This window comes from Chiloscyllium punctatum, chromosome 16, assembly GCF_047496795.1.
Source record: "Chiloscyllium punctatum isolate Juve2018m chromosome 16, sChiPun1.3, whole genome shotgun sequence".
NCBI classification, from domain to species: Eukaryota; Metazoa; Chordata; class Chondrichthyes; order Orectolobiformes; family Hemiscylliidae; genus Chiloscyllium; species Chiloscyllium punctatum.
In genome coordinates, this window is record NC_092754.1 from 34,716,170 (window position 1) to 34,731,081 (window position 14,912).

A 14,912-nucleotide genomic window follows, 5' to 3' on the forward strand; every position below is an offset into this window, starting at 1 on the left:
TTAATGTCAGAACATGCTCAAGATGCTAAATGGCCTGCTTTGTTTCTGTGTCTTCCCCTTGCCCACATAGCACCTGGAGAAAAAAAATTGTGAAAATGTTTTGTGTTTGAGGTAAGGAATGTCAGTGGTGTCAGAACAGATTGTTAATGTTCTATACTCAGGATGAGCATCAAGCTAAGTTCCAACATGCTTGAGGAGTGTTCAGTCAATTTGGACCAAGAGCTTGGCTTAACCCAATCTCAGTCAAGTCCTTCTCACCAGTCAATCATCTCTATTCTCACCACACCATGTTAATGCCCCTTAAGTATGAGATGACCATTTGACTGCTACATTATACAAAATTATCCCAATTGAATCAAAGAGCTAGTAAAACTGGAGCTAATTGGAAACAGGTGGAAAACTCTTCACTGTTTAGAGTCATACTTCACACAAAGAAAGATGGTTGTGGTTGTTGCAAGTCACTTATCTCAGTCCCATGATATCATGCAGAACTTTCTTCACATGCTGTTCTAGGATCAACCATTTTCAGCTATTTCATCAATAACCATTCCTCCACCAAAAGTTGAGGAGCTGGGATGTTCATAGAAGTTTGCACAATATTTGACACTATTAACATCCATATGCAGCCAGACCAGGGAACCTCCAAGATTTGTGCCAAATATACTAAATACTAAGCAATATAACATCTCCAGCAAGCAAAAACTTCACCATCTCCCCTTGAGGTTCAACAGGCATTACTATTGCTGAATTCCCCACTATTAACATCTGAAATTACTATTGACGAGGAATTGAATTGGACTAACCACAAAAATACTATGGCTACAGGAGCAAGTCAGAGGCTAGGTTTTCTTTAGGGAGTAGCTCCTCTCCCCAGTGCTTGTCCATCGTCTACACATCAGGAATATGATGGAATACTCACCACTTGCCTGGATGGATGCAGATCTAACAATATTCAAGAAGCTTGACACATCCAGGAGAAAGCATTGCACTTAATTGGCAAATTCCCACCTTCTACCTTCAGTTTGACCACACCTGGCACACTGTCTCAGCAGTGACTGTCATATTCAAGACACACTACAATAGCTCACCAAGGCTCTTCCATCAGATCTTGAATTCCATGACCTTCATATTGAATGGTGGTGCAGGCTCGAAGGGCAGAATAGCCTACTCCTGCACCTATTATCTATTGTCTATTGTCTATTGACCTATATCAATTAGAAGGTCAGCAGTTACATAGGAACAATATCACCTGCAAGTTTTCTTCCAAGCTGTACATCATTCTGACTCCAAACGTAAGAAATAGGAACAGGAGTAGGCAATTCAGCCCCTGAAGCCTGCCATGTCATTCAGTAATCATAATTGATCTGCACCAGGCCAAACCTCCTCTTTCATACCTCCCTGATATTTCAAAAATCCATCTGCCTCCTCTTTAAATACTTTCAATGATCTCAATTCATGCTAATATGTTGCCACTACTATGGGTTCCTTCTTGTGTAATAAACTTTTATATGGAATCTTATCTAATGCCTATTAAAATCCAAACAAACCAGTTTTATTTTATATTTACCAGTTCCCCTTGATCAGCACTGCTTCTTATATGCTCAAAGATGTCTAGAAAATTTTTTAAACATTACTTGCTTTTTGGAAAACCACGTATGACGCTATTTAATTGTATTACATTTTATTAAATGCTCAATTTCTTCCTTAATAATGGATTCCAGCATTTTTAGCGATGACAGATGTGAGGCTCACAGTTTCCTGCTTTCTGTATACCTCCCTTGTTACATAAGCAGTTTTCAAATTTGCTAGAACCAGAATTCAGTGAGTTCTGGAATATTTCAGCCAATGTCTCCATTACTTCTGCAACCACCTCCTTTAAAATTCTTGGATGCAGATCATCAGGGTCTAGTGACGTGTCTGTATTTAATCTCTTCAGTTTGTCAAATATTTTGTCCCTCGTGATAGAGATTATTGCAAGATCCTTCCTCCCATGAGTAGCTTGCTTATCTGTTATTATTGGAAAATTATTGGTGTTTTCGATCATGAAGACTTCAAACTATATCACTGTTCCTTCACTGTTAAAATCCTGGAATTCACTCGCTAATAGAGCTGTGGGTGTGCCTACATCTCATGGACTGCTATGGATCAAAAAAGTAACTTATTACCAATATTCCAGGGTAATTAGAAATTGATAATAAATACTGGCCTAGCCAGTGAGGCCCGCATTTCTATGAATGAGAAACAAATAGAGATAGCTTTGCACTGCACACCAGTACACAAAGAACAAAGATCAAGGTTCCTGTAGCATTGTAATTTACTGCAAGAGAAAAAAAAAATCAACCCATGTATCCAAGATTAATTTGAAAATTGATTCTGAAGTTTGTAAGATAAAATACAGTAAAATACATAGTTCCCTATGTCAAGATCATTTATAATTTGTCCTATTTTCTCTGATACGGATGGTCCCACAGGAACTACAGATTGTTCAGTCAGTCAATGAAGTAGCCATTCTTAATTTATGAAGCCAGATAATGAATGTTGAGTATATTCAGCTATCAGACACCTCATAACTGAGCCCATATCTATCTTTGCCCAACATCCATGTAAGTAAACGTTCACACAAGGGTTACCTGAATCCTATTAGAGGCAGAAATCCTGGCTATTCATTCAAAACCCACAGCTCAACTCAGCAACTCTGACACATTTGTAACAAGTTGCTACACTTCAACTGAGATTGATTAAGCAACCATAGATAAGGAAATAAGCATCTTAGTTGCTTGATTTTGCATAGAACCGTTGGAATGTTGCATTACACTTCCATAACCTAACTCCTTTAAGACTAAGTGGCTGGAAGTTTTTGAAATATCTGGGATCCACTGCTATGCCTGAAAGCAGGGAGCGGCTCCTGTTTGTGGGCCATAGGACATGAGCCGTGTGTTACCAGCTACTGCCAATTAAATGGCAGTCACCAAGGCTGACGTCATATTAAGGACAGTGACTGTTGGATAAGACGCCTGTTCATTCAGAAATTCAGCAGCTTGGTAACCTTAGTAGCTACTGGGAATGATGTTCACTGTTGAGCCTTGCTTTGGAGGACAGGGTACATGTTAAAGCAAGGTAAGTGGGTCTGAGGCTACTGGGTCACTCAGGGCAGGAATTGCCCTCATTGTGCTGAGGGAGTGGCCATTATTCCAAGGGTCTTCTCATAAGCCAAACAATGCACACTCATCTCATGCACCTACGAGATGGACCGCAGAGTGTACCTGACAGTTCCCCCATACAGTGGAGGGTTGTCCAGTAGAGGTGGGAAGAGATGTTTAATTGACCACTTAAATGGTTGGGGTCCAGATGGATAGGCCATTCCGCATCTTTCCTGCCAGTGGCAAATAGCATGGTGGGGTGATGTTGTCAGGTCTGCCAACGGAAGTCTCCCCATGTCACTGTACCTATCCTTCTAGTTAGCTGTAACTCCAAAGACCAATTAAATTCTGGCCAGCAACTCTGCAATTGTGTTGCCAAATATATTCGCTGACCATGAGTGAAGGGGTAAAGCATACTTTTATCTTAGCTGAAAGCTTTTCTTGAAAGTAGTAATTTTAAACAGTAGTTATGAACAGGGCTGTCTCCTTGTGCTATTAGAAGACCTTCCAATTTGAGAAGGTCTGTTAGTCCCATATTTTGCCAATAATTAAGATTTGCACATTCGAAGTATTAGTTCCTACTCCAACTTAGACACATTTATTCATGTCAAGTTCATCTCACAGTTTAAATTCTGGATTTTGTTTTAGGAAGCTGTACTTTGCTCAGCTGCGGAAGACTCCCTATCACAGTCGGATCTGCTTAGCACCACCTGGCTGCATCCTTAGTGCAGGACCCAATGGTCCGAATAAAGGATTTTTCTATGTTCCTGATGAGAAAGGTATGTTAACAACAATAATCAATTGTATTTGTATAAACCTGTGGCATAGTGATAAATTCATAAGCATTTCATAAGAATGTTACCAAAATAATTCAACACTACAGCACATAAGGAAATATTAGGGAATATAACCAAAAGTAAGGTGTAGTTTTAAGGAGCTTTGTAGAAATACCAAGAGGTTTAGGAAGGGAATTCCTGAGCTTAAAACCTCAGCAGCGAAAGATATAGCAGTGATGGAGAGGTTAAAAGATGCAGAGGAGACCAGAATTAGAAGAATGGAATTATGTTAGAAAATTGTGGGATTGAAAGAGGTTATGGAGATAGGGAGGAGCAAGAAAATTTGTGATTTGAAACAAGGATGCAAATTTTGAAATCAAAGCAATGCTTAAATATTAATGCAGATCAGCAAGATCTGCAATGTTGGATGAATTGAATTTAGTGTGAGTTAGGACACAGGCAACAAGATTTTGATTATGTCATGTTTATGGAGAGTAGAACATGGGATGCATGCCAGCCTTGACTAAATAGTGAAATCTAGAGGTAACAAAAGCATGGGTGAAGGTTTCACAAACTATTTAGGTGAAGCAAATATCAAGTGATGTTATCAACATGGAAATATTGCATTCTTAAAGACAATGCATATGTGGTCAGGAGCACGACTTGGGGTCAAATATGACATCATACTAGCATACAGACTGGCCCATTCTGATTGATGGAAGGAAGGGAAATGGCCAGATCCAATTAGTGTTAGGACTAAAAATAATAACTTTGAACTTGGTAATATTTAGTTGGCGTAAATTTCTGCTTATCAGTGTTGAATGTTACCCAAGTAATTTAACAATTTAGAAATCAGTGACAGATCAAGAGATGTAGTGGTGAGATTAAACTGGTGTGCACATCTGAAAACTAATATTGTTAGTTTAAATGATTCACCAAGAGGCAACATATAAGAAATATCAGAGAGTGCAAGGTTAGATTTTTGAAAGACAGCTAGGTTCATTGTCCTTTTTCATAAATAGTTTAACCCTCATGATACAAAGGTTATCGTTTCCTTAGTCTTCCCTCCTGACACTTGATCCTCTTGGTCTACCTCATTCCACGGAACCAATCAGCAATGTCTCCTCCTTTGTTTGGACTGGAAATGTATTGTTTAAGAAAATCTTCCTGAACACAGTTCCAATACTCTTCCACCTCTCTGCCCTATATACCAGTGCTAACCTTATTCATGTAAGAGTAGAATATTAGAGGTCCCTCGTTTCCATTGTTCTATACTCCTTGCATCACTTTGAATTTCCCTGCATGTTTGCTTCCCTTCTTTTCCATTGGTCTGTACCTGAAAGAATAAAACCCAATGTGTAATAGCACTACTATTATTTCTTAACTCAAACCTACTAGTCTTTGACAGCTCTAGCTCATGTTCCAATACTGCAATATTCACCTTAAGTAACATTGCCTTCCTACATCCTTTCTTGCCTTCCCCAGTTTCCTAAGCAACTTATATCCAAAAATATTCACGAACTAGTGCTGCCCTTTATTAGACAAGGATTCTACTATCACCTAAAGGGAAATAAAATTTTAACTGACACGACTGATGTTTGATGAGGTAAGAGAGAGAATTAATGAAATAATGTGATTGATGTTGTGTATATGGACTTCGAAGATACATTTTATAAAGTGCTAATTCTGCAAGCAAAATTGAAATCCAGAGAACCAGGCTGAATTCTTGGCTAATTGTTTGCTGTCACAGGACTCACTCACTATAAGCCTCCCTGATTGTTCATAGCATTCCTGCCTTGCTTCTCTTTTTGTGCTTTGTCCCTCAGTCAGAGATAACAAGCTCATTTTACTACAGACATGCCTATTGCTTAACACAGACCAAAGCCAGGAAGCTTGTCATTGTTGTGAGAATGCCTCAGACAAATCAAGGGGGTTAGCCTTCAACTGAGGATTCCTGTAACAATAAACTGGTAGCTACTAATACTAGTACAGGGGTTTAAGCATGGTTAGTCAGCCGCTTGGCACCGTCAGAGTCCAGAGCCTGTCCTCATAATTGGTGAAGAGCCAAATGATAGGCAACACACCATCCCGTCTTGATTCTTTCTGTTTTCCAAATGGAATGAAGGAAAGGCAGGTACCACAGGAGATGAAGCTATTATAATGGGTGCAGGTAGGGAGGTGCCCTGAGTGAGTGAGTGAGTTGGCAGCAGATAGTTGGTGTCGGGGGTTCGGTGACAGGGAGTCAAGGAAGATATTGCGTGCTATAGTAAGAGCAATACAATATAGTCTTAGGTGGCCAGTACAGCAAAGTTAGAGTATTGTGAGATATCAGAGAGAATATGGTAGCACTTAAATGGAAAGGTGGACCTTCTTCCTACACTGACCTTCTTCATTGACTTTCTTCCTACAGTGCTGGGCATTTCTCCAGATGGCTTAGACTGTACTGACCTGGGTCACAAACTTGAGCCAAGCTGACATGGTTTTGTGTTCCTGTAGGAGGAGGAGGTCCCATATCAGCACCACTGCATCAGTGGGACTTTTGGTACCCTGCCAACAAAACAGGATGCCAACTCCCCCCTGCGAGTCATGTCAGGTGCGAATGTCAGGAACCGTGCAGGATAACTCTGGATCATCAGTCCTTGTCCAAATGCACACTACTGGCTTTTAAAATGGCATAGTGCAAGCAGTGCTGGTGAATTCCAAACTATCCACTGACTGGTGGATGGAAGGTGTGGCTGGCAAATATTGCTATAGAATACAATGGCTAGTTTCAGACTGACATTGCTAACATCCTCAAGAACCCTTGGATGATCGACAGGAAAAGGAACAGGAAGAGGAGAATTATGTTTTATAAAAAGTAGGGATCAAAAAGAAGGAATTTGACTATCATGAGAAACAGTGCCTATAAAACTAGTGTATAATTTATAAAAGGTGCTGATGTCTTGTTTAATTATGTCCTTTTGTTCTACTTTCTTAGTTTCGAATGTTGAGGAAACTCCAACATTTGATTTCAATCCCTGCATGAACGATGGTTGTGGGAAGCCAGCAGTGCGACCTCTAGTGGACACAGGTGCTATGGTCTTCGTTGTGTTTGGGATTTTGGGAGTGAATCGCACAAGAAAGCAAGATAATCATGTGATAGGAGATTTGGTATGTGACTGCCTTTGAATCATTTTATTTACAAGTTGTGTGTATTCTTCCTTTGCCAAAGATCTGTTCCAAAGTTACCCTGTCTACATGTCATAAAAGCCATGATATGGACTTCAAAACCTTACACAATAATTGTTTTTAAAGGATAAGACTCCTTTCATATTTCCTTAAAATGTCACTATGGAGTCTATGAAAGTAATTCAATGAATAGCTCACCCTCTATTTCTTATACTTGCTGATAGATGGGAATTATAGAGCAAGATAGGCTTGACTGTCAGTCCTTTCATTTCTCTAATGCTGTTTTATTTGCATGATTTCTTCTGATGTGTTTCTTTAATGATCCATTTATGATATTTTCAATTCCAAAGCATGACTATGCTTCTGTAGAAAGTACCTGACCTTCCATGAGCAACCTATTGACTAAACCCACAAGCTCTATCATTTGCAAGGACAAGGACAGCAGTAGGTGGGGACACAGTCACTTTTGAACTCCAAAATCATGCATCATTCTGACTCAGGGATGTCGCTTGTCACCAGGTCAAATTTCTGGAACCCACTAATGAAATGCCTTTATCATACTAAAGTGGACAAAAAAGGAGGTTCACTGCCAATTTCTCAAGGGCAACTTGGAACAAGTAACAAGTGTTGGTCTTAATAAACATGACCATATCCCTGAAACCATTTTGTTTTTAATTGTAGCAATGCCCTGCAATTACTAGTTTTTTAAAAATTGCCAATAAACCACTGGGGATTGTCACAACAAATTCCTGAATAATCACAGGAGAGTTAATTGGTCAATAAAAAGCTTTTGTACTTTTATTCATTCAAGGGATCTGAGTATCTTTGACAACATAAACATTTGATGGCCATCCTAATCTCATTCAGGAAAGTGGTAGTGAGCTGTCTTCTTCAACCTCTGCAACCCATGTGGTGCAGTGACAGCGAAGAAATGGCAACATGGTTCCAAGCCAAGACTTGCCTGTGGGTCGGAGAGGAATATTCAGGTGGTGATACTCCCATTCATCTGCTACCCTTTTAGGTTGTCAAGGTGACACATTTTGAATGCACTGTCAAAAGAGGCTTAGAAGTTTTTGAAGTGTAGCTTGTTGGTAGTATGTTCTGCAGCCTCAATATTGGAGGCAATGTGTTCTTAAGTTGGTGGATGGAGTACCAATCAGGCCAGCTGCTTTGCCGTGGATGGTGGTCTCCTGGGTCCACCAAGGTCATAGAATATATGATGTTTGGATGAGATAAGCTAAATTATGATGTAGAAATGTGACTAATTTCTTTATTATCTATTTTTCTTTCCCACTCTTTTTCTCTCCTGAAAGGGCAGTGTCATCTACGATGAGAGTTTTGACCTGTTCCAAGAAATTGGAAATCTGTGTAAGATTTGCAAAGCTATCAGCAGTAATTCGGAATTGGTGAAGCCAGGAGGTGCTCAGTGTTTACCTTCAGGTGAGATAAGAACATATGTATAAAGCCAAACTCAACTATCTGGAAGAGTCAGTTCAGATACTGAATCATTAGAGGACCACAGGGTCAATCTACAAAGTACTGCAGAAAATGACATATTGGTGTAGTGATTCGGTGAAGGCAAGGGGGAGCTGGGTTTTGGGAGGGAGCAAGAAAACTTATATCCATGAAGTCTTCAGCCATCATAATGTGGAACACATTTGATGGGCCAAATAACCTTTTCCTACATGATGATTTGTATGTTTGCAACCTTCTTCTGTGTCACCTGTTTCTGCCTTTCTGCCCACTTTTTGATTTGCTATCTGCCAAGACAAGCTGTAACCTAATTATTTTTAGCAATGTTTGCAAGGTTATTTTCTGCCTGGATTCATACAAATTTGGAATACAGGAGTTAATTTGCTCCTGAGGTAGATTTTTCCCTTCCATGTGTATGACATGGACAATAATGAGTTGATAAAGGGAGCCAGTGGATGTGGTTTACTTGGACTTTCAGAAGGCTGCACATATATAGACAAATTTCAGAGAAGTGTAAAAATAATATGGTAATAATAGTAGGGCATTTCAATTTCCTCAAGATTGATAGATTAAGTGTAAAAGGCCTAGAGGGGTTGGAATTCTTAAAATGTATCCAAAAGAGCATATAAGCCAGTAGGTCAAACTTCCTACAAGAGACAGAGCAATTTTGGACCGAATATTAATGAACAAAGCCAATAAGTGGTAAAAGTGTCACTGGGAGAATATTTTAGTGATAGAGACCAGAACTCATTTATTATAATATGATAAAGCAGAATCCAGAGAAATTGAAAACCAGAGCAGTTGGAATCTTTCACAAAAGAAATAGTGAAAGTGCAGAGCTAATACATTTTTGTAAAGCTAAAGAGTGAGATGTAAAATCCAGAGAACCTTGGGTATCGAGGGGATATACAGGATTGCATAAGGAGAAGAAGGAAAGCTTATGGTAGATATTGAGGGCTCTGAATATGAGGGTGTGAGAAGATATAAACAGCAAAGAGGGGGCATGAAAAAACAGTGGCACGTAAAATAAAGGAAAATCCAAATATTAGGAATAAGATAATAACCAGGGAAAGTATGGAGCCTAATTGGGACCTAAGTTACAAACTGTGGATTGAGTTGGGAAATATAGGTAAGGTCTCAAATGATTGCTTTACTTTTCTATTCATGATGGAGTCATAGGTATAGAAGTCAGGGAAGAGGACTGTGATTTATTTGAACAAATTACAATTGAGAGGGAGGAGGTTTTAGTGAGTTTAGAATTGAATGAGTCCCCAGCTCCAGATGAGATGTATCCCAGGGTGATGTGGTGGGCAAGAGAGGAGATTGCAAAAGCCCTCACATTACTTTACAAATCCTATCTGGAGACAGAAAACATTATGGAAGGACTGGATTAATTAAAAATGAAGTACGGCTACACGGTAGGGATAACTCAAGCAACTATAGCTAAGGAGTCTAACACCAGTGGTAAGGAAACTATTGGGAAAAAATGAATCTCCATTGGAGAGGCAAGGATATCAGAGGCGGAAGAGGAGGAAGATGAACACCTCATCTTCCACCTCAGAACACTTCAACCCCAGGGCATCAATGTGGACTTCACCAGTTTCCTAATTTCCCCTTCCCCCACCTCACCCCAGTTCCAACCTTCCAGCTCAGCACCATCCCCATGACCTGTCCTACCTGCCTATCTTCCTTTCCACCTATCCACTCCACCTTCATCTCTGACCTATCACCTCCATCCCCACCCCCATTCACCCATTGTACTCTATGCTACTTTCTCCCCACCCCCACCCCCTTCTCATTTATCTCTCTACCCTGCAGGAACCCTGCCTCTATTCCTGATGAAGGGCTTTTTCTGCTCCACGGATGCTGCCTGATCTGCTGTGCTTTTCCAGCAATCTAGACTCTGGTTTCCAGCATCTGCAGCCTTTGTTTTTACCTGTCAGAAATAGTCAGCTTTTTCCAAGGAATCTCATGACTAACTGGCTTAATTAAGTTTTTTGAAGAGGTGATTAGATTTGTGGATGAAGGTGGTGCAATGGATATAGTTCATCTGGACTTTAATAAAGCTTTTTGCATGCTTTTATGTAGGAAATTGGTCAAGGAGTGTTCCAGGGCAATTTGGCAAGTTGAATTCAAATTTGCTTAATGGCAAGTTGATATTGTTGTGGTTCTATTCACCGAGCTCACCAATAGGATAAACAACACACCGACGAACCTTCAAAAAAAACGTACAGATAACCAGGTTCAACCTACAAAGAATGAAACCTGAAAGTAACAATACCCCCAGATTCTATGGACTACCTAAAGTGCACAAACCAGTCATCCCACTCAGACCCATAGTATCACTACCAGGGACACCATCACACAAACTGGCTAAAGAACTGCAGCAGAAACTGAAACACCTGATCAGCGGATCCAGACACTCTGTACAATCAACACAGGAATTCTTGGACATCATCAGAAACATACACATAGACAAGGAAGAAACCATGGTCTCATTTGATGTAACGGCACTGTTCACCTCTATCGACAAAACCCTAGCCAGAGAAACAATAGCCAACCTGCTGGACATACAGAACAGACAACAGGATGTTGAACCTATCAACAAAGACGGCATACTCAAACTACTGGACCTGTTCCTCACAATACACTTCACATTCAACAACCAAATATATGAACAAATCAACGGCAAACCCATGGGCTCACCCATCTGTGGACTCATAGCAGAAGCGGTAATGCAAAGATTAGAACAAACAGTCTTACCGCAAATTCAACCCAAACTCTGGGTCAGATATGTGGATGACACCTTTGTAATCATTAAAAACACAGAAATAGAGAACACACACCGGATCATCAATGCCACACTCACAGGAATCCGATTCACTAGAGAGGAAGAAAAGGACAACCAACTCCCATTCCTAGACATGATGGTACAGAGAACACCGAACGGAGAATTCACCACAAAGGTATGCAGGAAAGCCACACACACAGACCAAGTCCTGAACTACGAAAGCATCCACCCCAACACACACAAAAGAAGTTGCATCAAGACACTGTTCAAAAGGGCCACAACACACTGCAGTACACCAGAACTGCAAAAAGAGGAAGAAGAACACCTATACAATGTATTTGCCAAAAACGGATACCCGCACAATTTCATCAACAGATGCCTAAGAGATAGACAACGGAACGAGGACATGCCACAACCCAAAGGACTAGCCACACTACCATACATCAAGAGCATTTCTGAACTGACAGCCAGACTACTGCGACCACTAGGACTCATAACAGCACACAAACCAACAGCCACTCTCAGACAACAACTTACCAGGACGAAGGATCCGATACCCAGCATGAGCAAAACCAATGTAGTGTACAAAATCCCATGCAAGGACTGCACAAAACACTACATAGGACAAACAGGAAGACAGCTTTCGATCCACATCCACGAATACCAACTAGCCACGAAACAACACGGCTAGCTATCCTTAGTAGCCACACACTCAGATGACAAGCAACATGAATTTGACTGGGACAACGCTACTATTATAGGACAAGCCAAACAGAGAACAGCCAGGGAATTCCTAGAGGCATGGCATTCATCCACAGATTCAATCAATAAGCACCACTGCAGCGGACAGCTGGAACTGACAACCGGAAGCGGCAGATACAAATCACTATAAGTGCCAGAGGAAACATCACAGAAGCGCTTCACAGGAGGCTCCCAAGCACTGAGGATGTCACTTAGACAGGGGACGAAACATCTGCAACACAAATTCCCAGCTCGGCGAACAGAACCACAACAACAAGCACCCGAGCTACAAATCTTCTCCCAAACTTTGGGCAAGTTGATAATTAAAGTTTGTTTTTGAGATATGAAGTCTATGTCTGTTTGTAGTGTATGTTAGTGATCTGTACATGAATGTAAGAAGTTTGATTTGTAATTTTACACAATTAGTGATGATAGAAAATGAATGGTGAGGTAAATAGTGACGAGAAAAGCCTTCGACTACAAAATGGGTTAGTTGAATGGGCAGAACAATGACAAATGGAACTTAATCCTGATAAGTGTGATGCATTTTGGAAGGATTAACAAATCAAGGGAGTACAAGATAAATTATAAGACCCTAGGAAATACAGAGGATCACAAGGACCATTGTGTACATCTCCACACATAATTGAAGGCAACCGAACAAGTGATAAGATGGTTCAGAAGGCATAAGGGTATACTTGCTTATATTACTAAATGCTTTTGATTGCAAGAACAGGAAGGTTATGATGGAGCTGTGCAAAATGTTAGTTAGGCCACAGCCTGTATGCAGTTCCGGTCATACACTGTGGGAAGGATGTTGTGAGCAAAATTATGAAGGGCATGGCTAGGATAGATAGAAACCTTTTCCTTTCATAGAGGAATCAATAACCTGAAGCATAGATATAAGGTAAAGAGTCAGAGGTTTAGAGGGATTCAATGAAGGATTTCTTTCATCCAGAGGTCATCTGGAACTCATTGCTTGCAAGGTGCTAGAAGTGAGAATCATCACAACACTTGAAAAATATTTGGAAGATTACTTGAAATGGCATAGCACACATATATGACAAGTGCTGGCAAATGGAAATACAGTGGGCAGGTGCTTGATGACCATTGGCCACACAATGGGCTGGAGGACCTCTTTTTATGCTGTAAAACTCACTGTATGAATGAGACCATCATCCCTTGATAATCAATAGCATTATCATTACTATAATCAACTATCAACATCCTGTAGGGTTACCACTGATCAGAAAGCAATCTGGACTTGCCATATATACACTCTGACTTCAAGAGCAGGTCAGACGATAGGAATCCTGCTGCAAGTAATTCATGTGCAAAGCCTATCGACCATCAATCAGGCTCATGTCAGGGATTTGATGGAATATTCCCCACTTACTTGAATGAATGCAGCCTCAACAACACTCAAGAAGTCTGACACCACTCAAGACAAAACAACGTATTTGATTGGCATCATAGCCACAAGAATTCACTTTCTCCATCACCAAAGCTCAGTACTATATACAAGATGCACTGCAGAAATTCACCAAGGTTCTTTAGACAGCACCTTCCAACCTCATGACCGCTACCATCTAGAAGGACAAGGGCAACAGATAAATGGATACATCACAACCTGCAAAATCACTTCCAAGTCATTCATCATCCTGTCTCAGAAATATGTCACTGCTACTTCATTGTCACTGGATCAAAATTCTGAACTCCCTTTCTAATGTGTCTATCTTACCAAACAGATGTAAGAGTTTAGGAAGTCAGTTCACCACAGTTTGCTCGAGGTCACTTTGCGTTCAGCAATAAGTAGTGAAGCACATGTCTCATAAATGGATTTTTTAAAATGATATGACATCCTTCTCAGTGTGTCAATGTTGGATCGGTTAGGAGCATACTTCCTTCCGAGTCAGACAGCTCTAGGATCTAATCCCAATCCAAAGGGAGCACAGAAATTTTAGGTTATCTCTCTAATGTAGTACTGACAATTTATAGTACAATCAAATAATAGATATCACATGATAACTTAAATTGAAGCTCCATCCGCCATCTCAGTTGTATGTGAAAGATCTCATGGCACTATTCTAAGAACAATATTCATCTTTCAATCAACATTTCAAAAAACAACTGTCTTTTCATTCTTACATTGCTATTTCTGGAATCTTCATGTATGGAAATTAGCTGTCATCTTTTTAAATCACTGCAGTAATTATATTTCAAAACTGCAACAATAACAACAATAACAAATGTACTTTTGCAAGTCCTGAGGTTATAAGAGGCACTACATAAATGCAATTATTTATTTTCTTTTGTGCAAAATCTAATAATATCAGAAATACCAACAGAAATTTGCCAGTACTTTTATGAATTTGACTAATGGAGCCTTGTTCCTAATGGGCATGGTCCCCTAGCAAAGAAACAACTGTAACCTTACATTAATTGCTGTGAGGGAACACAGGAGAATTGGTGAAAAGAAATGTCCCATTTGCGCATTGAGCTGTTCAGGAGTTTGTGCTGAGATGCGACTATTGGTGCAGAGTAAGCTGAGTTTCACCCTGCATCTAATTTCTCTTAATAGGGCTCATGCGGCACAGTGATTGTGTCCCCCTACCTCTGGACCAAGACATCTGGGTTCAAGACCCACCTGCTGCAGAGCTGTATCATAGCATATCTGAAGAGGATAAATATTTGAGACTGCTTGATTCTAATACAAGCTTTTCGAAATAAGTCTCCTTTGTGCCCCAACTACTAACATTCCTTGCTTCAGTGAATACCATATTCAATTTGATTAGAATGTAAAATACTGTAAGTGAAAAATAG

The 14,912-nt window shown here is 40.2% G+C and overlaps 1 protein-coding gene across 8 annotated transcripts in view; it reads left to right on the forward strand.

Annotated features, from left to right (window-relative positions):
* disp3 (dispatched RND transporter family member 3) overlaps positions 1-14,912 on the forward strand; it is a 507,963-nt gene that overhangs the window by 461,265 nt on the left and 31,786 nt on the right. For all 8 annotated transcript variants that reach the window (XM_072586713.1, XM_072586711.1, XM_072586710.1 and 5 more), the window contains 3 exons: positions 3,789-3,919; positions 6,894-7,066; positions 8,398-8,524. In XM_072586713.1, the coding sequence (XP_072442814.1) occupies positions 3,789-3,919; positions 6,894-7,066; positions 8,398-8,524 (431 nt within the window). The remainder of the gene's footprint in view (positions 1-3,788; positions 3,920-6,893; positions 7,067-8,397; positions 8,525-14,912) is intronic.